Here is a 25,990-nt window from a genome sequence, read left to right on the forward strand (position 1 = left end):
ATTATAGAGTACTTGGATGCAAATTGTTGTATACGTATAATCAAATGATCCTTTGGTAATTCTTCTGCGTCTGCCTAGACAAAATGGGAACACCAAAGTAAATGAATTAATTTCTCATGTGCTAGTGGGTGCTCAGCTACTGATAGCCTCTCATAGGAAAAAGAAAACTAATCCAACTCTAAAGAAGTTATTCAAAAATACGTGATGATGTTGTAATGGAAAAATTCATACCCTAGTTATGTACCCATCAAAATAACAAAGAACAAGAACATATTTAACTAGTTGGTTACCTTTTATTAATATTCAGGTGAAGCACATTCAGCTGTAATAAAAAAAACCCTCAACCCACCAGTCCACGTTTTTAATATTAACAGTTGGTAGACATACCTAGTCTGTTATATATATGTATTCAGAGACATCACTCAATCTAAGAAAATCACTAGAAGCAGCATGTCTTAGGTAGTATAACACTGCTTAATCTGTAGTGTGGTAATGCCTTGTTAAATATAGAAATCTGGTGAGCATTACTGTAGCTTATTACCTCAAACCTATAACTGTTGAAATGACTGATTTTTGTTTCCGATAATTTTGTGGCAGGAGTTTGTAAACCTTTTAGTACTTTCTAAAATAAATGAAAAACTAGTTAAAATAAAATGGGTATCCAAACAAAAAGTCTGCAGTTAAAAGCACAGGACACTTTTCTCCTTAATGAAGTTGTGAGGTAAACACTGCAGCATATAATTGTCTATACTTTCCCTGGCAAATACCTATCGGCTCATATGATTGTGGCAGAGATGGGCCTTAAGGTGGTACTTGAAGAACAATGTGGTGGCTTTACAGGTTCAACAGGAAGGTATTTGACTTGTTTATGGGGTAATGTGAGAGAGAGTGCAAATATCTTAGATATCACTAAAGTTTTATACTACTGCCCATCACTGAACTATCTCAGCAAAAAGCTTCATACAAAAAAGCTGCAACAAATCTAGTTGCTTTGGCCCCCAAACAGCACAAATGGCCCTACTTAGTATTACTCCCAAAATACTGTTCATCTCTCTCTCTATTGTGAAGATAATGCAATTAGTATTTTTAGGAAGGCGTAACAAGATTTTCCTGCTTAGGCATCAAGTGAGTTAGCAACACCTCTCTCGAAGCACTGAGAAACAAGCAATCAAAGCTGGTATGTTTAAACGACCAGAAAAAACTGTTAAATGGTCATATACCTGATCCTGTTTCTCCTTCTAGTTATTGTTTGTGTCAAACCCAGGGCACCTACTTACCAATTATTTGCAAAATAACAATCTTTATTTACTTTGTGTAGCCACAAATTGACAAAACAAGATGACTGAAAATCTCCTTTTACTTGCATTTGAGTAAGCGTCAAGCACAAAGTCGTCTCCTGTATATAGTATATGGTTTGTGATCTACTGCCCTTTCTCCTTTGTTTCCTGTACATGGCCAAATTTACAAGAATGTTTTTTAAGACACTGGAGGATTTTGACTGTTGTGACATATTGATATAGAAAGTTTATCTGTTTAGTGAAAATGAAATATTTAGCATAAAAAGAAGATCCAATAAACTGGGACCAATTGGGAGGAGCACAACTTTGGCACCTAAGATATGCACAAGTTTCAGTTTATTTTTATAGTATTAGTCAGTAACCCAGATACTATAGCTACCATAACCAGATAATCCAATGTCACCTATAAAATATATAGATAAGAAACTCCCATTGTGTTTTTATCATGAGCATTTGCACTCAGCACTGTGTAGTTCAAGTCGAATGGGTAATAAATGAGTAGATATTTTCTGGAGGTTTTTTTTTAATTTTTAATAATGTGGTCTTTTCCCAAATTGTTTTTCTTCATCCTCATTGTCCTTTCCATCTTAATTTTTTAATTCAAATCTTTGTACATTTTGGAGGAGGTGCTACCTGCAGGGGACTTGAGGAAATCTGAAATGAGGACCAAGGAGCTTCTTTCATGTGACTGTTTTGTTAGTCTTGCAAGAAGGTGGCAAACTTAATGACAAGATGAGTCATTGTATTTAAAAATGGATTTTTCCCCTCCATTATGTACACTAAGCACTAAAACACTTAATACTGATATTTGTGTTTTACCCGTCTCCCTTCCATTTCTCTCTCTCTTTCTTTGCCACACATGCAGTTAGTTTTGTTGCCTTAGGGTTGTCCTTGAGTGTTGAGCTTTTCTGTCTGTAGCTATGGCTGCGTCTACACTACAAGCTAAAATCAATTTTTATTAAAATAAATTTCTTAATGCTGGGTTTTATCAATTCGATTTTGAGCATCTTCACCTTCCCACATGCTCCTCACAAAATCCACTTATTGCTGCCACACGCAACTCGCCAAAATCTACTGTTGCAACAGTGTATTATTGGAACCTATCGCACAGTTCCCTGAGCCCGTTAGCATTCTGGCTATTTTCACTGGTGCAGCATGGGGGAAGAAAATGCCCCGCAAGTGGCTTTGTTCATCTGATGGCATCTTCCCACATTTCATTTTTTACATTTCATTTCCCTCATTCCCCTGCTGTGTTAACAAAACGTCCCTTTTTCCAGGTGGGATCTGGCTTGCCTGTATAAGAGCTGTGCTTTTTATAATTCAGGGAAAGGGAGGGGTAGTAAAGCACTTAGGAAAGGTTAGAAAAAAGATCTTGGGTTTCCCAATCAGCAGGTTTTAAAATGGGATGCAAAAGCACTGGATCTTTGCAGGCCTGGATCTGGATTTAGACCACCTGGCAAAGAAGATCCTCACATCAATAATTTTGTTGCAAAGACCAGGATACCAAGAGGTGGGTCCCTCCTGGACTGGGCAATAGGTGCAGAACTTCCTAGACGGGTCGTCAAGGAGGATCTACTCCAAGACCCCAAGGTCAAACACTGTAATGCCCAAGCCTATGCCAGATGTCACCACCCTGGCAGAACAAGGCCACCCCCTGCCACTGCAGCACGGAGGAAGTCCAGGTAAAGGTGAAGGAGCTCCAGCAGTGCTATATCCAGGCCCAGTATGCTGTCCGACACTCCGGTGCAGGACCCACCACCTGCCTTTATTACCAGGCTTATATATAGGTTTAGACCTGACAAAGGAGACCCTCTGAACAAGAATTTGCAATTGAAATGTCTGTGTAAGTAGACACAGGCACTACAGTGAAAATGTAATGGATCATTGACTCAGTTATGGCTGCTTTGATTGCTCACCGACACTCTGGGGGCAGGATCCACCACCTGCCCCTATTACCAGCAGGCCCAGGCTTGGATCTAGGTTTAGGTTTTTTTTCTAGCGTACCAAAGCAAGCATGTCTGGAGCAGGGCTCAGCAAGCTTTTTACGTCTGGCCCCACTTTTCGTCCCTGCAGTAGCAGACACCTCTCTCCCCAACTACCACATGTTTCGTGTAATCCAAACCAACAAAATTTTTGATTGTGTTCATATGAAAAAAGAAAAAAACTTTTGTCACGTGTAAGAAAATACGTAGAATGTAAAAACTTTATTAATCGATATATAAATGTGAATACACAGACATAAAAACAGTAACATATTCAACATTTTAATGAGATGGATGAGCCTGAGACTCAGCAACTGATAGTGCTATGTTCCCCTTGTGAAATTTCGTGCCCCTTCCTAAGGGGGCCTGCCCCCCACTTTGATCATCTCTGGTGTAGAGCATGGAACAGGCAATCCTGGTCACTACCTTGCCATCCTGTAAAATGGGCAAAATAATATCTATTTCTGTAGGATGCTTTGGAGGTAGAGTTCTCAGTCAAAACATGCTGGAGATATACTTATTAGTTATTATTGTAAGTATCATGGAAGGCTATCTACCAATAGTTAATGATCTAGAAGATCAACAGAGGCATGCACACCGCTTTTGATTTTATATTTTTGCGTAATAAATAAAGACTAGTTGCATCTGACTTTTTATGATTAAAAGTTCTGGAATTTCAGTGATATAATAAATTAAATCTGGTGATTGAAGTTAAGGGATAATCTGTTTTATTGCTAACCAAGATGCCTTTGGAGTATTTTAAGAAACGTAATACTGTATTTAAGGAACGTTATACTAAAATAAGAGTGATATTTCTTTAATTAAAACAATATGGGTATTGCTTAATGAACGCTTTCTTATCTGAGTGCACGGGCATTGAGGATTGGTGTTGTCGCCTTTTATTAACTTGTGGGTCTACTTAAGGAGCTGGTTAAAACAGTGAGTTCATATCAGGCTGCTATAAAATACTTATGCAGACATTTAATTGCTCTTATAAATTTGACTAGTTAAGAAAGTAAACACCAATTTTTTGTGCCATTCTGAGCAACATTTCCATTTATTCTTCTGCTTTCAACCAGTTGCTGACATAAAGTAAGTATTGGTTAGAGCAGAACGTTATTTGTTAGCTGTTTGTGTTTCCAAACTTTTTATCTAGCTACATATTTTTAATGTTTCTTTCATCTTGAATGTGGACAGAAGTTATGCATCACTTTGCATTGAGAGACTGATGATGTACTGATCCAAATACTGCATTATCATGATTTCAGTCTATTAGATTCAAATTCACATTCCATTTCAATGTTATGAATATATAAACTATATTTCTGAAATTCAATATTTACTAATATCTTGTCTTGCTTTTAAATATTCTTCACTAACTAATCACTTAGAATGTAAATCTTCTTATGTGTTTAATGAAGTTGATTTTTAGTTGGGAGCCTAAAACTCTTTGGCTACATCTACACTACAGCGATCCATAGACAGAAGAAAATTTCTGTTGACAGATTGTGGCCACGCACAAAACTGGATCACTTTGTCAGTCTGCCCTGTGGACAGAGAGCCGTGAGACTGCCTAGCCACTCTCTCGACAGAACAGCCAACTGGAAACAGAGCAGATAGGCTGCCTGGTGACCCAGAAGCCCTGTCCATTGACAGAGGGCCCCCTGGATTATCCACACAGCTTTATTTGTTGACAGACTCTGTTGAGAAAGGTGTTCTTCCTCCTGGGCGAGAGGCAGAAGGCTGTCAACAAAAGTGCTGAGGTTTGTTGACACTACGTTGACAGAATGCATTTTTAGTGTGAATGCTCTGCGTGGTGTTGACAACTCCCTAGTGTAGGCGTAGCTTTCAAGTTGAATCAGTCTCAGAGGGGTATCTGTGTTAGTCTGTAGCTTCACAAATAACAAGCAGTCCTGTAGCACCTTTAAGACAAACAAATTTATTAGGCCATGAGCTTTCATGGGTGAGACCCACTTCAGATGACTAGAAGATCATCTGAAAAAGTGGGTCTTATCCACAAAAGCTAATGACTGCTAAATCTGTTAGTTTTTATGGTGCTGCAAGACTGTTTGTTGTACGTAGAATCAGGTTTCTGTTTTTCAGTTTACCAGAAAATATAATGCAATAGTGTTCTCCATTTAAGGGTAGGTGCTTTTACCCGTGAAAGGCGTTCAACAACTACATTGCATGAGCTTGTTTCTAGTCCTCAATTTTGTATCACCAGTCTGTGTATTTCACATCTATAATGTGTGCAAAACTTGAAAGGAAATGCGGATTGGCCTGAATACATTCCAAAAACAGTTAGAAATTGTTTCAGAATTTAATATAAAACACAATCCTGCAGATATTTAAGCATATCTGTAAGCATGTGAGTAACTCCACTACTCATATACTTAATCTATACCTCAATGCTGCAAACACTTGAGAGAAAATACTGTTGGACTGCTTTGATTTTTTTACTGTAAAAAATAGATTAGCTTTATTCAACCACGTATTCACACAATTTCCAAGCATACAAGAATTGCAGGGCCAACTCATTCCTTGACTAAGGCTACATCTACACTTCGAGATAAATTTGAATTTACGGCGGTTAGGTGATTGTACCACGTGACTGTCTTTGCTGTAAATACCATTAGCTCAATTTAGGGAGCACTAATATCAATAGCATAATGTCGTCAGAACTGGGTGGGTGTAGCGTCAAGTTTGAATTTAACAGTTCAAATGAAGACTGGTATAGAAGTACCATGTTTTTTATTCAAATTCATGAGCTTCCAGAGGCTGACTGGTGCTGCTGCACCTGGCTGCTCACTCCCAGCCACTTGTGGGAACCAGGAAACTGACCAGCGCAGCAGCCCTGGTCAGTTTCCCAGCTCCTGCAAGTGGCAGGGAGCTGGGAAACTCTCAGCACAGCTGCACCTGGCTCCTGGCTGCCCACCACTCCTGGGAGCCAGGAAACTGCCTAGCACAGCACCTGACTCCCTGCTGCACCTGGCTCCAAGCAGTTTTCCAGCTCCCCCAAGCTGTGGGTACCCAGGAACCAGGCAGCAGGGTGAGCTCTGCCAGCAGTGGGGGTGTAGCAAGGCACAGGGGGAGGGTGCAGAATCCGGGGCTGAGGGAACTGTGGGAAAGATTCCGCAATGAACTGCTGCAGTGGTCGATGTTTGGCCACTCTAGTGTGCCAGCACACACTCAAATTTGTGGGGACTTTGTGAGAAGTGAGGCTACTCAAAATCAAATTTCTAAAACCCAGAGTTATAAAATCAAATTTAATAAAATCTAATTTATCTGGTAGTGTAGACGTAGCCTAACAGTAAAAAGGCAAAGTTGCACCCCAACGCAGAGGGTGCCCTCATACGTGTGAGTCTCAACAGTATGCATGATTCCTCAAAATAGTTAACACATTTGTTCCTTCTTATTCCCTCTGCACTACTGGTGTCTTTGTATACAATTACCTTTATTAGAGTTATATTTTTGTTTCATTTAATAATTTATATTTTTCTGAATATTTTCAACTTATTCAAAATAAATCTATTTTGACTATATCTTGTTTGAACTTGCAACACAAATCAAAGTTACTACAGTAAACTCTTTCATATCTGGTGGACCTGGGACTGAGAGGTTGCTGGATATTCAAATATTCTGAATAAGAGAGAGATATATCTAGCAGTACATAACACTAAAGAAAAACCAGATTAGATATTAAGAAGCAAACAAAAATGTATGCAGAGTACTTTATTTACCAACAACAGTACTATTGAGCTGTAAATATATACTGTATTTGCTGTGTTAATTTGTATTTACTTTCACTATGCTGTACTTATGGAAAATGCAACTAAAATTTACTTATGGTTAAAATGCTGTTTATTTGAAAGTTCCCGGATGACAGAATGCTGGATATGAATAGCTAATCTGCATGTGGGGTAGGGGGAAGAAATAGTCACTTCATTACAGCATTACGGGTTAGCAAGATGGAATGGCATTTTATGTTGCTAAACACTACTGGAAACTGGCTGCTTGAGACTCAGATTGTAATCACAGTAATTAGCACTGAATTTTCAAATCTTATTCTTGATCTTGATCTTGCCAGTGTGTACACAGCTGGATCAATGGCAGGAACTGAAAGAGCTCTCTAATCTGCTATAGGGACTAGGTTAAAGTAAACAGAGAAATAGTGCCTACAAAACAGAGGGAAACATATAAATCTGTATACTCATAGGTGTGAAAATACAGTATTGTTAAAGGAATTTTTAAAGGGAAGAAGCAGAAGACTGACTAGAGTAGAGAATTTAACTATTTTTTTCCATAGTGAACTAGTTGGGGCAATGGGGGGAAGGTTAATAGCAGATACACAAAGGAGATACCTCCTCAAAATTCACATCTGCAGAATCAACAAACACAAACCCTTTGCAATGGAAATTCAAGCATTTATATCTCCGTATTTATTAAGTAACAGAGAGAAAGCTGTGCTAGTCTATATACTATCAAAATAAAAAAGCAGTCCAGTAGCACTTTAAAGACTAACAAAATAATTTATTAGGTGATGAGCTTTCATGGGACAGACCCACTTCTTCAGACCACAGCCACAGCAGAACAGACTCAATATTTAAGGCACAGAGAACCAAAAATAGTAATCAAGGTTGACAAATCAGAAAAATATTATCAAGGTGAGCAAATCAGAGTGTAGGGGGCAGAAGGAAGGGGGAGAGTCAAGAATTAGATTAAGCCAAGTATGCAAAAAATTCCCATCCCAATTCAAACCATGTGTTAATGTGTCGAATTTGAATAAAAAAGAGAGTTCAGCAGCCTCTCTTTCTAAAGTAGTGTGAAAATTCCTTTTCAGTAAGACGCAAACCTTCAGGTCAAACCTCCGTATTTATTATAAACCAGCATTCTAAGATAGAACTTTATAGCAGATCTTTCCATAGGTTCTATGACAGTTGCACCTCTTAAGATTCCAGGGTTCTTGAGGTAGGAATTCAGGTTGTTATCCGTATGCTTTGAGGACTATGTTAGTTTATAATAAATAATAAAATATATTCAGAATAGTTATTTTATTGATAAACATTTATGTATTGTTTTTGAGGTAACCTAAGCATAAGCCTTTCTGTGACAGGCTAGTGACTCTTTTATATGTAAATAACAAAAGCATTTTAATTAAAAATGCTGCAATACTTTGTCACAAACTGCTGTGATCAAACTGTGTTATCATGCAGTAGTTTCTTCCAAGAAATTACTCTGTCATGTTTCCTTATAATGATAGAGATAAAATGACATGTAAGCTGCGTCTACACGTGCACGCTACTTCGAAGTAGCAGCACCAACTTCGACGTTAGGCGGCGAGACGTCGAAGTCGCTAACCTCATGAGGAGATAGGAATAGCGCCCTACTTCGACGTTCAACGTCGAAGTAGGGACCGTGTAGACGATCCACGTCCCGCAACGTCGAAATTGCCGGGTCCTCCATGGCGGCCATCAGCTGGGGGGTTGAGAGATGCTCTCTCTCCAGCCCCTGCGGGGCTCTATGGTCACCGTGGGCAGCAGCCCTTAGCCCAGGGCTTCTGGCTGCTTCTGCGGCAGCTGGGGATCTATGCTGCAGGCACAGGGTCTGCAACCAGTTGTCGGCTCTGTGTATCTTGTGATGTTTAGTGCAACTGTGTCTGGGAGGGGCCCTTTAAGGGAGCGGCTTGCTGTTGAGTCCGCCCTGTGACCCTGTCTGCAGCTGTGCCTGGCATCCCTATTTCGATGTGTGCTACTTTGACGTGTAGACGTTCCCTCGCTGCGCCTATTTCGATGTTGGGCTGAGCAACGTCGAAGTTGAACATCGACGTTGCCGGCCCTGGAGGACGTGTAGACGTTATTCATCGAAATAGCCTATTTCGATGTCGCCACATCGAAATAGGCTACTTCGATGTAGGCTTCACGTGTAGCCGTAGCCGTAGAGTGATATTAATAGAGAGAGAGGTAGACATTTACATACATACAATATCAAATTAAATTTTTGTGTATATATTTTATGTGATGAGAAATAAAGCTCAAACGTTCCAGTCAAGTAAACAAACTATTATTTTTACTACACTTTCCTTTAGTTAATGTCTCCAGGTGAATGTTAGTCTGCAACAGAGAACTATAGAGGTGTTTTTTCTTTTCCTTTTTTTTCTTTTTTCTTTTTCATTAGAAAATTCATGGCATTAGAAAAGGTTCAGAAAAGGGCGACTAAGATGATTAGGGGCTTGGAAAGGGTCCCATATGGGGAGAGGCTAGAGAGACTGGGACTTTTCAGTTTGGAAAAGAGGCGATTGAGGGGCGATATGATAGAGGTATATAAAATCATGAATGGTGTGGAGAAAGTGAATATAGAAAAATTATTTACCTTTTCCCATAATACAAGAACTAGGGGACACCAAATGAAATTGATGGGTAGTGGGTTCAAAACTAATAAAAGGAAATTTTTCTTCACACAGCGCACAGTCAACCTGTGGAACTCCTTGCCCGAGGCGGCTGTGAAGGCCAGGACTCTATTAGGGTTTAAAAAAGAGCTTGATAAATTTTTGCAGGTCAGGTCCATAAATGGCTATTAGCCAGGGATAAAGTATGGTGCCCTAGCCTTCATAACAAGGGCAGGAGATGGATGGCAGGAGATAAATCACTTGTCTTCTGTTCTCCTTCTCTGGGGCGCCTGGCATTGGCCACCGTCGGCAGATGGGATGCTGGGCTTGATGGACCTTTGGTCTGACCCAGTATGGCCATTCTTATGTTCTTATGTTCTTATGTTCTTCATTACGCAACAGTTACCATGCCAAGGAGTCTAAAACTTCAGTAATGCTAAAAGTGAAAAAAATGTGTGTGGCAGAGTTCAACTCAATGATACTTTATTGGCATGGCAAGTTAGTCAAAGGTTCCCCAGATAAAAAGACAATGAATGCTTAGGTATACCTCAGAAGTGGGGGTTCTTTAATTAATGTATTTAGCTATTTTAAAATGATAGAAGAAAAACTGGTCTTCTGTCCAAACGTTTGAAGTGTAGTGGATCCCTGAATGTTCCTAAACAACAGGGTCAGTGTAGTTGAAAGAATATGATGGGGGTAAATAAAAGGTCATTTTTTTAGGTTTGGGGTTAGTGGGAGGAGTAGGTTTGGTTAACTATTTAACCTATGATAGCCTTTTAGCATTTTGTGGTTTAGAGGTCTATTATTTTAAGCCTTTGTCAGTCAGCTGAATCTTTTTTCTTTCTCATTGAGGTTCTGTTTTATAGTTAAATGATTTATGTTTGACTTATTGCAAGATTGAACAAAGTTATAAGTAGTAACTAAATCAGAATTCTGCATTAAAGTGACTTGCACTTAGCTTTTGATTTTTATTATTCAATTTAAGCATTAACATGCATTGTTCTCACATTTCTACATGGCAACTTTTTTAACAGCAAGGCCTTTCCTTTTCTGTTTTATTTACCTCTCTTTTATTTACCTCTGTGTGTGTGTGTGTGTGTGTGTGAGGGAGGGAGAGAGAGAATAAATACAGCATAGATGTATGTGTGTGTGTGTGTGTGAGGTGCACTCTCTCAGTTCTAGCAACTGCTTGCAAAAGTCCGCTTTAAAGCCTCCCCACTTTTTTCCTCCTCACTACAGTTTGTCCAATGGGTAATGCTCTACGGAATGACTCCCCTCCAAACTCTTACTATAACCTTCCAACTGTTGTTTTGAGATTCAGAGCTGCTTGCTCTGAGGGCTAAATTTCTAAATTCACTGGGTAGTTGGAAGCTGTTTTTCAGCCCACTGTGGTAGCCTTATGACTGCACACACATATCCTCTATGGTAATTGATTTGGTAGAAATGTTTAAGGTTTATAGATGAAACTTCTTAAAGTTTAAGGAGGGATTGGACCTGATTCCTGTCTTGCTTGCCATGGTTTTGCACCTGTGGAACTCTGGCTTCTTAAGTAGAATTCATCTTAATTTACATCGGTGTGGGACCAAATCGGGCCCTTTCTGGTGTTTGAATCAAATCATGTAAATTTCAAGGTGCTTTTATTTCTTTATAAGAAAAATTTCTTTCCAAGGATTTGAACCCACAAAATTTGGACTCTCTTAATTGTCCATAGCAAGTAGCTGTTGGCTTATGCTTAAAGAGAGAAAAAGTGTATTATCTGTTTAAGAACAAAGGAAGAAATGAAAATGTAAAGCTGCATGTTTGGTATGTTGGTAGCCCTTAATTTTGATTTAAGCATAATCGGATCTGTTAGTGGCAGTTGTTAGGTAGAGGACCTTAGCAAAGTTCTAAATGTATTTGGCAGTAAATGTCACACATCTTGCCTTTTTAAGATAACTTTTAAAAACAATTTATTCTGAATTTTACTACATTAGGACAAGTGTGGATTTTCAGAGGTCTTTTATTCTGATTTTACAGCTTGTAAAGTGATCTGTTTCCCATTAAAGAGAGCTCAAGCTTTTTTTTTTAATGTTCACTTTTAACAAATTCAGGAAATTTGTTTTTCTTTAAAATTGTACTCCTTTGCTTTTCTCTCTTCTTGATTTTTTTATTTTCTTTTTATATGGAAAGTTGTAGATATTGTCACTTCAAATGTTAACTGTCCCTCTTTTCTTCTGCTTTACAATACACACTAGGAGAGATTTCTTTTTGCATATTCCTCCCCTTCCTCTGTGAGATATTGTAGTTCACCAAATTTAAAATACTACAGTATTTAGAATCCCTGCAGTGCTATTTTAAGTATTTGGACCTGGAAAGTGCCCCAAGCAGTAACTACCTGAATTGCTTTTAATTACACAATATAGCTGCATCATTTTACTTCAGATTCTTTTTGATTGATGCTGTAAGGCAATTGTAACCATGGATGATGGGATTAAGTGCCTCTTGAAGTGACTTTAGCTTCTTGTGGGAACAAAGGGAAAGAAGAGAACACTTAGCCTCTTTTTGAGCAAGCAGCCTTTTTTACTTGCTATATAAAGAAATACAATTAACAAACATTATCCCCAGAGGTAAATTGAAATGTACATGCAGACAAGAACTGCTCTTGACTGCAATTAGACATATATGATCGGAGGTATTCTGGCCATTCATTAGTGCTAATTGTTTGAGAAACAAGCCTGCAGAACAAATGATTAAAATGTTAGTACCATAACTGGGATTATTAGCCTGTGTGATAAAATTCATGCTCTGCAGCTGTACCAATAAAAACTCTTTGGAAAGTAGTTTAGATTAGACAAATACTTACCTTGGCTCAATTGTGAGCTGTTAGTGTTTGCACAAGGCCCACTGATGTTTATAACAAACAATTTATATCTTCTTTTCTTAATTGGAAGGAATTACTCTGCAAATTGTGGTGTTTTGTAATTTCATATTTCTTACCTAGGTCTGCACCTTTGACAGATTATATGACAGTTAATTCCTGATAATTAAGCAAAGTAAAACTAGAAATAGAATGTCTCTTTCTTTTGAGGGAGGGTTTCAATTTTATTTTTACACTTTATATTTTTTTAAACCAAGCAGGGAAAAAATGTAGATGATTATTCTTAGACTGCCTGTATTATGCAAGATTGTTGGATCTTGGGTCTCAGATCTCCTCTTAACTTGACCACCATAAATATATGAGATTGCATATAGTCAAAGGTCATATCTCTAGGGGTTCAGACACATGCACTGAGAGTGCTTGAATATGACTTATTTTTTTACAACTGGCTCATCCACACCTGTCGATATGCTCTTCTGAAATGGTATCCCAAATTTAGACCAGTACTGGTGCCCAGAAACTAAAGATTTGTCATTTGTTGGAATCATTATAGCATAGCAGCCCTTCTGGAATTACTTGATCTAGAATCATAAATAAAGGAAAGGACCAGAAAAGCAGTAAGGCCCTGCGCTGCTAAAATTTACGCACATGCTTGACTTTATGCACTGTGCAGTTGACTTTAATGAGACAATGCCCTGTGTGTCCTGTGGCACCTTAAAGACTAATACATTTATTAGGGCATAAGCTTTTGTGGCCAGCAGCTCATTTGATGAAGCCCACGAAAGCTTATGACCTAATAAATCTGTGAGTGTTCAAGGAGTCCTGTGACACATGGTAATTTTTGCTGAAACAGACTAACATGAAACCCATGTGCAAAGTCAACTGTGTACGGAATCTTGTGTGTGATCAGCACCAGGACACACATTCATGTATGTGTAGCAGGAAGATTTTATATCTTCTTTTACACTCACTAACCTCAGTGACATTGCACAGTTCACAGCTGAAAATGCAGCATTTTTCAATAAACAGAAAAGATTTGTTTTCCTTGTTCAGAAGGATGAAATACTTGTATTGAGGTGAAATTATGTTGAGTGAATATGGCTGCTTGTCACATTGCCTTTTTTAATATTTGGAGATTATATGTATATGTATAGTGCTACACTTCTTAAGAAAACCTAGATACAATTCCAAGACTTCCCCCCGCCCCCATACCAATATGCTGTATATGATATAAATGAATGGAACATACAGCCAAACAATTAAATGGACAATATCTAATATTCTATCACTCATTTGTATACACTTAAATTACTGTTTCTTAGCTATCTCCCTCTTGCACCATGTCCATTTGTTTTAGTTTAAGCTTAATCACACTTAGTTTTACATAATTAAGAAAATTCTACCCATTCAACGAGAGGCATGTGATGCAGTTTTCTTGGTTCTAAAACAGGACTCAGATTCATTTATGATGAATATTATTATTATTCACTGTTACAGAGATTTGTTAATTCAAAATGCCAACAAAAATGGAGCTGACACATTTGCTAATAGAACATGAAAATGTTGATATAGGCAATATTCTGGGTTGAACTCTTGCCATTGTCTTTCTCAAAAAATATATAGCTAGATCCCTGGTATTCCTCAGAATTTCACCCATCTTTTTAGGTAACATAAAATTAACGTATGATTACCCAAGGAAAATGCTCTCTGAAAAGAGAAGAGGAATTTGTTGGAGAAGAAAAATTCAATGCCTATACAATTGTACATCAAAAAGAATGATGTGTGAAAAGGCTTTTGTAGTTAAGCCTAAACACATTTGTTACAAGCACTTGTTTTAACTTTGGCCAAGATATTTTTAAAAGAAAATAGGGGAAAGGATTTGTAATTATACCTATTATTTAAGACTACAGCTAAAGCAACAGCTTTTTAAAATTGGATGATTTTGTTTTAGATCTATTAAGCCTAAACTAGTTGACAAATTGAGTGTGTATCTGTAATAATATAAATTCTTAGAAACATGTACAGAGCCAGTGGGATTCCAAGATTCAGGAATTGAAGGGAAATTTCCAGTAGGCCCTGGTTAATAGTATTCTCAGTCTTAAGCCTGTGAGGTGATGATATTTTAACAGAGTAGCTCCACTGCTTCTTTAGATTCAGATATTCTTCTAATGGAGTCACACTGCTGAACTGTAAATGAAAGTTTACACTTGTAAGTGGTGACAGCTGATTCAAGATTTCTAAATCCGGCCTGAAGGTCATGACAGTTCTTCCTTTGAGAAGCTTTATCACTGTGTGCTGGATTCAGAGTGTCAATCCTGAAAAATATAAGCAGTGTCTGCCGATGTAAGCAGAAGCTGGTAGGCCCCATAGCTTTATTTAATTACATCTAGCAAGAAGTCATATCTAACATATTTGACAGGTGGTATACTTCTCATCTCTGTGCTCGGGAGTATGTTTTTATTAAGTTATCAATTTATTCCAGGTTAAACAATTAGTAATACACAGTCATCAAGGGTGCTTCAGAAGCTACTTGTCTGTACCATCAGAGTTAGCTGGTAAGGGTCTGAGCTCTTTGACTTCTTTGTATCTTTGTGAGGTACTGGTGGAAGTCATAAGAGAAGGAGCATAGAAACTAATTGCTTTGTCACCTCATATATGGGCAGACTTCTTCCCTGATCTCTGTGTCACACTGAGAAAGACTCTTTCCAATCTTCATTTAAGATAAATGTCTACTCCTCCTCATCCCCCTCCCCCAAAAATCATGCACAAAAATGGGAGTAAAGGAAATGACCTAACAGCCACTCTAGTTGTCACAATTTCCGTTATAATGAGCATGTCACCATAAGACAAAGAACATGAGTAGCTAAAAAAAATTAGCAGAGGAGTAAGAATCTCAGTAGTATGTCACTTAGGTCCCAGGTATCAAGATCCCCACAGCATGTTTCTTGAAGCTGCTGCAGCCTTAGATGAAGAAGATTTATGTATAAGGGTAGGACCCAGCACTTCTAATAAATGATGCATAATTTTTATTTAATAGCAAAAGTGCCCTGGTGAATAGGCCCCATTTATCATTGCCAGTCATATTACAAACAACAGAAGAACAGTAGTTTCTTCCATGCAACCAAAGCAGGTCCATTAAGGACAGTTATATAACTAGTGAGGGCGGTCAAAGTATAGTTGTACTTTTCAAGTAGGTCCACAGATTTAAGGCCCCAGAAGATCTTCTGAATATTTTTAAGTAAATATGTTTTTAATTTTGAATATAACAGTTTTGAGGTAAAGAAATCTGTTCTTGGCAAGGACTTAATTTTTCACTGGAAGTATTGCATCTGTCAACCATTTTTATAGTTTCAGTTGATTGTGTTCATTTACAAGCATTTGGAGTGTTTCATCATGTATAAATGTGAAACAAACTTTTTTGTGTACTAGCTCTTGGATGTGATAAGAAAGAAATAATGTGGAAGATATTAATGGAGACATCAAAGTATATGCATCGATGACATTCATGTGTTAGTAACATTCTGTGTTAAATGTGGATGACTTAACATTATTTTTGTATGCTGTAAATGCATGTGATGATGCACATATGTGAGAACAAAGGCATGAGTTAATTATCAAGGCCATCCCAAAGGAGTGCCATTAAAACCTTTATACAGCATTACATCCTATGTTTTCTGTAGTTCACATCTTTTACAACAGGGCTTCTCAAATTTTTTCAAAGCATGCATCACATCTCGCTGGAGATCAGCTATGTCACCTGGATAACTCCCTTTCATTTATCTTCCTTTCTCTTGACCGTTGCCTAACATCACTGTGGAAACTACAGCAATAGCTTATACAGTGGTGCATAATTTTTATTCTGCCCTACTCAGGTTCTTAGGCCATGCTTATTAGTACAATATCTGAGAATATGCTTATTAGGTGACATAATTAGCATCTGTTACCTCTCTCTTTCTCCACATACACGCACTCTATTTAAGTTTTACTCTTATTTCATAAATTCATATTTTCCAAAGCCAGAAGAGTTCTCTCTTTCTATAGAATTTCCCCAAAATAATTCCCAGAGCATATATGGAAAAACATCCAATCTTGATTTTAAAATTGTCAGTGATAGAGAATCCACTGTGATCCTTTGTACATTGTTCCAGTGGTTAATGACTAGCATTATATTTCATCAGCTACAAACAGAAATATTCCCTTATGTATGGAATACTATGAGGAAAAACATTAAACATATCTTAGCTGTATTTCCAGTTAAACTTCTAGAACAGTGACTTTTTTTCTGAGAGCGGTAGTGGTAAGCATGAAGTTCTCCCTCCCCAAAATCCTATAGCCATCTTATGATTAGAGAATTAATCTTCTTGCCTGATTATTCATTCACCTTTTTTCTTTCAGAGAGAGAGAAGTGCTTCTGCACCTTCATTGTAAATTATTTCATCTTAATGAAGCAATAGTTATAAAAGCCAGCAACACAAGCTCAAGTATTTTTTCCTCGAGCTTGCAAACTCAAATCCTATTATAGGTTTAATAAAATCAGCCACCTACCTGATTGGTCACATTAGTAAAATGGAGCACTACTGAGGCGTTTCGTCTAATGAAAAGGTCTCCAGATCCAGAAATTTCCTCTCTTTCAATGAAAACAGGCACACTGTATTCAGACCGCACCATGTTTTTTAAAAAAATCTGTTTAATGCAGCGTTAAAACAAATAAATGCATTAGCTCTTTGCTAGAACTGGAATGTTGTTGTGATGAGTAGAAGCCTTGTTTATGTAGGGTTGTTACCATGTTTAAACAGTATTTGTTCAGATTGTTTTCCTGACCAGTATGGACATGTTTGGGATGTTTTGCGCTGAGAAATTTTATTAAATCATGTTATAGAATCTAATCATTAGACCTAGTCATGTTTTGGCTACTGTAGTTTCAAGAAACACAAAACCCTGGCACTAAATGGTCAGGAATTCTTACTATACCAACTACAGAGTGGGCAATGGCTATTTGTGTGTGTGTGTGTGTGTATACACGCACGCGCACACACACACACACACTTTATTGCTTTCAGTTTCTATTAAACTTATGTTTAAAGCCAAGTTGTGTGCTTATAGTTATCTATGTAGCTTTTTTATTATAGGTGACTTGCAGCATGTCCAGTAATAAAGGTCATCTTAAACTTTCCAGTGTAAATCCTTGTTTTTACTCAACTGTTGAGGCTGATTTTTTTGTCTTCCATGCAAGTGTCCTCCTCAGGTTAATTAATTTAGAAACTTTTAGTGAAGATGGTTCCGCCATTTCTGAGAACAGTGCTAAGGAGGGAAATATGCTGCTTTGCACGTTAAAAAATTGTACAGCCTTTTCATTGAAAAGTCCTAATAGTTCCTGGCTTTGGAGCAGAGACCTGAAATTTGGCAGGGGAATCACTTTAATGCATTGGTTCTTAAACTATGTGGAGAGCTACCTGAGGAAGGCCTGGAAGTGTGTCAAGGGAGGCATATACTTTAGGAGGTTGGTTTGTTCGTTTGAAGGGCTCTGACTCTCTGCTATGGGCAGCTGAGGTTCTTGCACATGGGCTGTGTATACCTGTGTACACCAGGGATGAAGTGAACAGGCAGATTCCCACCACCCGGTGTTGGGTTCTCTCACCCCACCCCTCCCCTGAGTTCCTCACTGGGAGGAAGACCAGATCAGGGCTCTCCTTCTCCTTCCTCCTCCTCCTCCTCAAAAATCCCTCCCCTGGAGGGGGCAGTGTTCTGGCTATCAGTCCCAGAATGGCAGCATCAGTGCAAAAGTTATATTGGCAATGGAGACTAAGTCCACTGTGAAAAGTGATTTTGGTGCATATCACTTTTCACATTGTCACCCTTTCTTCTGTGCTACTGCTGTTGGCACAGCACAGCCTTCAGAGCTGGCACTGCTTTCATCCACTGTTCTCTCCCCTGCCATTAACCAGGGGAGGTAGCTGATAGAAGAGGTAGCTGAGCCGTTAGCTCTCATATTTGGAAAGTCATGGGAGACAGGAGAGATTCCAGAAGACTGGAAGAGGGCAAATATAGTGCCCATCTACAAAAAGGGGAATAAAAACAACCCAGGAAATTACAGGCCAGTCAGCTTAACTTCTGTGCCAGGAAAGGTAATGGAGCAGGTAGTTAAGGAAGTCATCTGCAAGCACTTGGAAGGTAGTAAAGTGATAGGGAACAGCCAGCATGGTTTTGTAAAAAACAAATCATGTCAAACCAACCTGATAGCTTTTTTTGACACGATAACGAGACTCGTAGATAAGGGAGAAGCAGTGGATGTGGTATACCTAGACTTTAGTAAAGCATTTGATACGGTCTCACATAATATTCTTATCGACTTAACTTAAACTTAACTTATCGTCCAACTTAAATGGGGCTGCAATAAGGTGGGTGCATAACTGGCTGGCTAATCGTACCCAGAGAGTAGTTGTTAATGGTGCTCAATCCTGCTGGAAAAGCATAACAAGTGGGGTTCTGCAGGGGTCTGTTTTGGGACCCGTTCTGTTCAATATCTTCATTAATGATTTGGATATTGGCATAGAAAGTACGCTTATTAAGTTTGCAGATGATACCAAGCTGGGAGGGGTTGCAACTACCTTGGAGGATACGGTCAAAATTCAGAATGATCTAGATAAATTGGAGAAATGGTCTGAAGTAAACAGGGTGAAGTTTAATAAAGATAAATGTAAGGTGCTGCACTTAGGAAGGAATAATCTGTTTCACACATACAGAATGGGAAAAGACTGTCTAGGAAGGAGTACAGCAGAAAGGGATCTAGGGGTTCTAGTAGATCACAAGTTAAATATGAGTCAACAGTGTGATGCTGTTGCAAAAAAAGCAAACATGATTCTGGGATGCATTAGCAGGTGTGTTGTGAACAAGACACGAGAAATCATTCTACCGCTCTACTCTGCGCTGGTTAGGCCTCAGCTGGAATATTGTGTCCAGTTCTGGGCACCCCAATTCAAGAGAGATGTGGAGAAATTAGAGAAGGTCCAGAGAAGAGCAACTAGAATGATAAAAGGTCTGGAGAACATGACTTATGAAGAAAGGCTGAAAGAATTGGGCTTGTTTAGCTTGGAAAAAAGAAGATTGAGCGGGGACATGATAGCGGTTTTCAGATATCTTAAAGGGTGTCATAAGGAGGAGGGAGAAAACTTGTTCTTCTTGGCCTCTGAGGAGAGAACAAGAGGCAATGGACTTAAGCTGCAGCAAGGGAAGTTTAGGTTGGACATTAGGAAAAAGTTCCTAACTGTCAGGGTGGTCAAGTACTGGAATAAGTTGCCAAGAGAGGTTGTGGAATCTCCCTCGCTGGAGATATTTAAGAACAGATTAGATAGATGTCTATCAGGGATGGTGTAGATAGTGGTCGGTCCTGCTGTCGGGGCAGGGGACTGGACTCGATGGCCTCTCGAGGCCCCTTCCGGTCTTAGTGTTCTATGATTCTAAGAAGTGAGGCCTGATAAAAAAAAAAAAAAACGGTTTGAGAATCATTGTCCTACTGTTGTGGATGTTCCTTGTGGTGTCCACTCAAGCGTGCAAAGTCTTAAGCTTCGGGAAGTTTCAGCTTGCACACACTCAGTGGATTTTTGTTAGAGGGTGGCAGTCTTTTGCTCTGAAGATCCAACTGCAGAGACCATGTTCTGAACGGATATTATGATATGCTAACAGAACTGAGCTGCTCCATCATGGGCTTCAGTGGCTGAGCAGGGCTTTTCTGCAATTCCCTGAGGACCTCAAATGGCAGCAGAGAAATTGTCTCTATTATTTGTTTGATTTGATTCACTTTGTGCCCTCACTGCCCACCCCCACTCATCCCACCCCCCACTGCCATTCAGGCAATATGGAGGAGAAATCAGTCTGATGGTTGGAATGGGGGCAGGCTAAAGGATGAACACTCTGGGGGTTAAGGAGTTGGAGAACTAGAGCAGAGTAGGAGTGGGGAGCAAAGGGGGACAGGAATAGGAGGAGACAGTCTAGAAGAGGACACACTAAAGGTGGAGGTGTTGTAACCTTAACTCTGGCATTTCCTACCTTTTGAATGTTTGACTTTGCAGCCTTAATGCTCTCTCAACATAGTGTTTTAAATGAATTTAATTGTAAGGTAGGTTTCTTGTGACACAAATTCTGGTTTCAATAGTTAAGCGGTTGTCTCTCAGTAGGAATGTCCTCTTTTAAAAAATACATTAAAATATTTTTGAATTATCATCAGTAATGTAATTTCAATTCAATATTTTTTTCTTTTTTAAACAGGAAAAGCTCCTCATTATCAGCTGGTGTTCCTCAAATGGGTTACCACTCCACACCTCCTCACAAATATGTACCTAGGAGAGCTGTGCTTTATGTACCCGCAGATGATGAAAGAAAAATAAAGAAAATTCCATCTCTAAATGTAGATTGTGCTGTTTTGGACTGTGAAGATGGTGTGGCTCTGAACAGAAAGGTAAATAAATAAATAATTTGCTGAGTGCATGGAAACATGTACAGGGAAACACTGTCCTGGCTCTGGGGACTTCATATGTGGGAGTCAAATACAGTGGTTAAGGAATACTACACACTGTATGTCTGTGAGAGAGATTATTCAGTAGTGATGTGTATACTTACTGGGTAGCAGACTGCTATTGATAAGTTTTATGCAGGCTTTCAGAAAACCTGTTGGCTTATAAACCTGTGGGTAGCAGCTGATGAAGGTATAAGGAACCAGAAAGAAGCCCTGGTGGTGGCCCTGGTACAGTGGAAGACACTGTCGTGGCCAAATTGCCAAGGGGATTGCAAGATCGATCTGGTCTGTCAACAGAGAGTGACCGGACTGCCCAGCTGCTCTCCCGACAAAACGTCCAACCAAAAGCACAACAGACGGGGCTGCCCTGTGTCCCAGAAGCACTGTCTGTTGACAGGGAGTCTCCCAGAATGTTCATACCAGCTTTCTGTTGACCCATCCATTGACACAGGCGTTATGCCTCATGGGGAGTGGGATAAGACTGTCAAAAAAAAGTGCTGCGTTCTGTCGATTTACTGTCAACAGAACGCCTTGGGAATCTGCATGCTCCTGGGTTTTGCCAACAAAATGCCGGTTTTGTCAACTATCAGACGGGAAGCCGTGTTAGTCTGTATCTGCAAAAACAACGAGAAGTCCCGTGGCACCTTATAGACTAACTGATTTTTTGGAACATGAGCTTTCGTGGGCAAAGACCCGCCCATAATGGCACCTGATGAAGTGGGTCTTTGCCCACGAAAACTTATGTTCCAAAAAATCAGTTATTCTATAAGGTGCCAGACCAGGACTTCTCATTAGTTTTGTCAACAGAATCCTCTAGTGTAGACATAGCCTATGCATATGAACTTGAGGGATAGTTTAGAAGATTTCAGTCTTGTAGCTGAGTAATTTTTCAGGCCTTGGCTCTATGGAAGAAGTGTAGTTTGAGGAGGTATCTGAAAGAGGAAGAAGGTAGATGGTTAGTGCACCAGTACCTACCCATAGAACATTCCAGACATTAGAAGGCATCAGGATGAAGGTGGGAGCAGGATATAAAGAAAGCAATGCAATGTGTTTACCAAAGTTTTTTTCTTTACCTCAGTGTGTGGTAGTACTTTCACAATTGCTCTTTGGAAGCAAAGGTTGAATTTTAATATTCTTAATTTCAGTGTATCTGTAAGAGCTGACATAAATTCACAGAGATTTGTGTAGACAACTTTTGTAAGAATCTCCATTTTGTCATTTCCCTTTTTAAATAATCTTCCATACCTTAAACAAAGCACATTAACTGCCTCAAAAGGGTATCTTAGGACTGGGACATTTAACTCGAACAGTATTATCTTCATATTCCTCAGTTTCCCTACCTAATTTTCACAAAGTCCATATTACCATGCATCTCTGTTAAGAATTTCTGATTGTGGTCATATTGTCTTTGAAGTAGGGAGAACAGACTTAATTTTCTCTACAATTTCAGAACCTTTGAAGAGATCTCATTCTTTTCTATCCAGCAAGTTCACTTTTTCTAGCAAAGACTGAGAGCAACTCCTGCAATATTTTCTACTTAATCTTTAAGATGTTACAGGTCTATCAGAAATTCTTGGTAATAATGGCTTTCTCATGTTGTTAAAAATCTAGTAGTGAAATGTGAAATTAATTTGGATAAATGTGCCAGTGCATCAATATATATTGCTTGAGAGGTTCTTGCCAACTGGTGAATTGCATGTAAAAAATTCATCTGGGAGAGGCTACAAATCAACCTGTAGCAGCAGACTTGGGTTGTTTATTTACTATTTGGGAGATGGCAGAATAGACATAATCATGTTAAACTGTCCATTTTATATGCACTTTGTCTATATAAAATAAAACACTACTATCAGAAGCACATATTTATCACAGAGAGTGCTAGGGAAACAAAGTATTATCAAGATGGCAAAACAGTAACGGTAAGATTTCACCTTTAGTCCTCATCAGCTATGTAGCATCGAGGAGAATTCTATGAGAAAAATTTGGCAGCACAGATGGTTTGTAACACAATGCAATTCACTGGAATCTGAAGATTTGAGTTCTCTGTCCAGCTTTGCCACAGACATATTGTATGACCTTATGCCTCAGTTTCCCTAGTTGTGAGCCTATGGTTGTACATATTTTCCTATTATTTTCCTTTCCTCATAAATGTTTGTGAAGCATTTTGAGACCTGTGGATGAAAAATAGTATAGGAATGTGCGTAGTCAGGGAAATACTCAGTGGCACAATGAAAACAGAATGTTTATGGGTACTGGTGGCATAAAATCGACAGGAAAAACACTAGAACTGTATATTGAATTGAATATTGCACTAAATTATGCAAAAATTCATTTTCTGCTTTTATTATTTATTGCCATGCTGTACTTCATACAATAAAACCCTCCATGTTTGAATTTCCTTTCAGCTGCTGCAAAAAAGTCAGTGTTTTGCAGAAAGCCAGGAGCCTTGCTGTAGTAAAATGCTGTTTGCTGAGTACCATAGGCCAAGCTTCTATGAGCTTGACCCTCATCTTATCAAAACTATTTTACATGATACATGGTTTGGGTCGTGTCATGGAGTTACAGATCTGGTGACCAGACTGCTGGGAATCAGTCTTTTAATGTGCTAGGCCCCAGGCGTTCACGCCGTTCCAGATGGCAGGCTTCTGCTCCACAACTCCAAAATAATTCAAAACTGGATTATCAGTGTCTGTGTTCCCTGTTTCTCTCCGTGGCTCCTTGCGGCAAATTTGGCCAAGCCAAACTCCTTGAGGAGGCTTGCACTGTGTCCCTTCGGATGCAGGGCTTTCAGTGAGCATTCATGATGACATAGGTAGCCTTTCTAAAAAAAGTAAACCATTTATTAGTCACCTAGCGTATATACTCTTACGGTCCTTAGGTTAACATGGAGAGGCAGACGTTAAGATGAAGTCTACACAGGTCGAACCATCACCATGATGAGTTAGCTTGGTGGTCTAGCCAACCTGTGTTGGATTGTCTCTCTTGCTTTCTGTCTCCAACTCTATCATCCCAGTCCAGGCTTCTGAGCCCCTCTAAAAAAAATAATATCCTTCTTCCAGTTGCCTGACACATTGTTCTCCAGCTGACTTCACAAGTCCAGCTTGCTGAAGTTAGGTGTTGATTGTTCAATTGTTGGGACTTCTCTTCACCTTGCTGGACTCTCTGTTGACTGTGACTTTACCTTATCTAAATATTTTAACCTCTACAGCAGCTGGTTATTCTGCTGCTGCCTGAGTCTGTCTGTCTGTTCACCTGTGGTGATATAAACATTGAAACTTTGAATTGATTTCATTTGTAAACAATGTGTTCTAAATGTTGTAGGATTCTTCTCTGTAAATTTCAGCGGCCAACAGGGCCTTGTGAAGAATCCTGAAAAGAGAACACTAAAAGACATGGTTGGTGAATTGTAGCTATTACTGTTGGTCTGCTGAAGTTAGGTATTTTTAAATTATCAAGTTCAGATAACTTGTATCCAAGTGTTTTTTACAAAGCTGGTTGAGGAGCTCACTGGATGCTAAGTGTTGATTTTCAACAAGCTTGGGAATGCTGCGGAAATTCTAGAAGATAGGCAGAAAGCTAATATTGTGCATTCAGTATTTAAAAAGGATCAATGTATGACCCAAGTAATTATAGTTCTGCATTTTTTGACATACATCTTGGGCAAGATAGTGGAGCAGCTGATCTATAACTCAAATAGAATTAAAAATTAAAGGAGGGTTTTACCATATAATTAATGTGAATCAATTGCATACCAAAAATCAGTTTTGCAGCCATTGGCTTCCGCGACAGTCTTCACAGAAGAAGGTCGACGAGAGCACTGCCTCTGTTGACCTTCCTTAATCCTCATGGCTCATGAGGAGTTCTAGTGTTGACGTCAACCCCAGGAACACAAAACAGCACTTAGAAGATTGAACCTAACTGGTCGATCTTCCATAGTCAGTGTAGCTGTAGCCTCACTGTACCAGATATACTGCATATGTAGAGAGAGCTGGAACATTCAAAAATAGTGGGATCTTGCCCGATGAAGTGAATGGTTCCTGACAGGGTTGTGTCTCTTCTGTTGTGCATACCATTTTTCTGTGTCTGCAGTTGATTGCAAACTGAAAGAGTCTTCCTCCAATTCTAGAGAGAAAATTAAGATCTCAGTCCAATAGTTTCTTTTTTCTAGGATGGACTAGACAGACACTTCTTTGTTATTTCCTGTGGAGATGCAAGCTGCCACTCTTATTGGATTGTTTTCTGTACTGCTATATCTCTTCAGTAGGATCCTATCTTTAGTATATCAGTTCTTCAGAGCCGCAGAGAAGTTATGCCTTCAGGTCAGCATAAAGAGAGTCTGATTAGAGACCTTACTTTGGTTCTAATGCTTTGCTGACACCCCTTTTTGCTCTTAAGTGAAATCTCAGAATATTTTGTCACCTTCAAAATGTTTTTACTGGTAGCCCTGTAGTCATCTAGGTCAGTGGGAGTGTTACAGGGCTTGTCTAGAGAGTTTTATTTAGTAACATTCAATTCCAAACAATGTCAAAATAAGAGTTTTAACATTATCAGAATGCCTTGTTTGATTTCTTTTAGAAACAAAATTTTGTTGAAATCTGTTCATTCCCACAGAAAATTTCAATTTTGACAAAACATTTTCCAACATAGAAATGGGTTGTGAGTAAATTTTCAAGGAGTTCTAGTCAAGATGTAAAATCCTGGCCTCACTAAAGTCTATGGCAAAACTTCAATTAACTTCATTGTGGCCAGAATTTTACAAACACATATGCTCTCGCTCACTCACTCTGACCCCTGCTCCCAGAAATAATAAAACAAAGTTTACCCCTCTACCTTTTTGTTGAGAGGGCTTAGCAGATATACGTCCAAAACTCTGGCCAGAATGTAAGGCTTGGGAGAAGCCAAAGGCACATCTCTGTCCTTATAACGTGCAGAAAATCAAATTGATTACAAGAGCAG

The 25,990-nt window shown here is 39.0% G+C and overlaps 1 protein-coding gene across 2 annotated transcripts in view; it reads left to right on the top strand.

The window, feature by feature from the left end:
• CLYBL (citramalyl-CoA lyase) overlaps positions 1 to 25,990 on the top strand; it is a 250,714-nt gene that overhangs the window by 115,344 nt on the left and 109,380 nt on the right. For both annotated transcript variants that reach the window (XM_074983124.1, XM_074983133.1), the window contains exon 2: positions 20,788 to 20,977. In XM_074983124.1, coding sequence (XP_074839225.1) covers positions 20,788 to 20,977 — 190 coding nt within the window. The remainder of the gene's footprint in view (positions 1 to 20,787; positions 20,978 to 25,990) is intronic.

This window comes from Carettochelys insculpta, chromosome 1 (genome assembly GCF_033958435.1).
Source record: "Carettochelys insculpta isolate YL-2023 chromosome 1, ASM3395843v1, whole genome shotgun sequence".
NCBI classification, from domain to species: Eukaryota; Metazoa; Chordata; order Testudines; family Carettochelyidae; genus Carettochelys; species Carettochelys insculpta.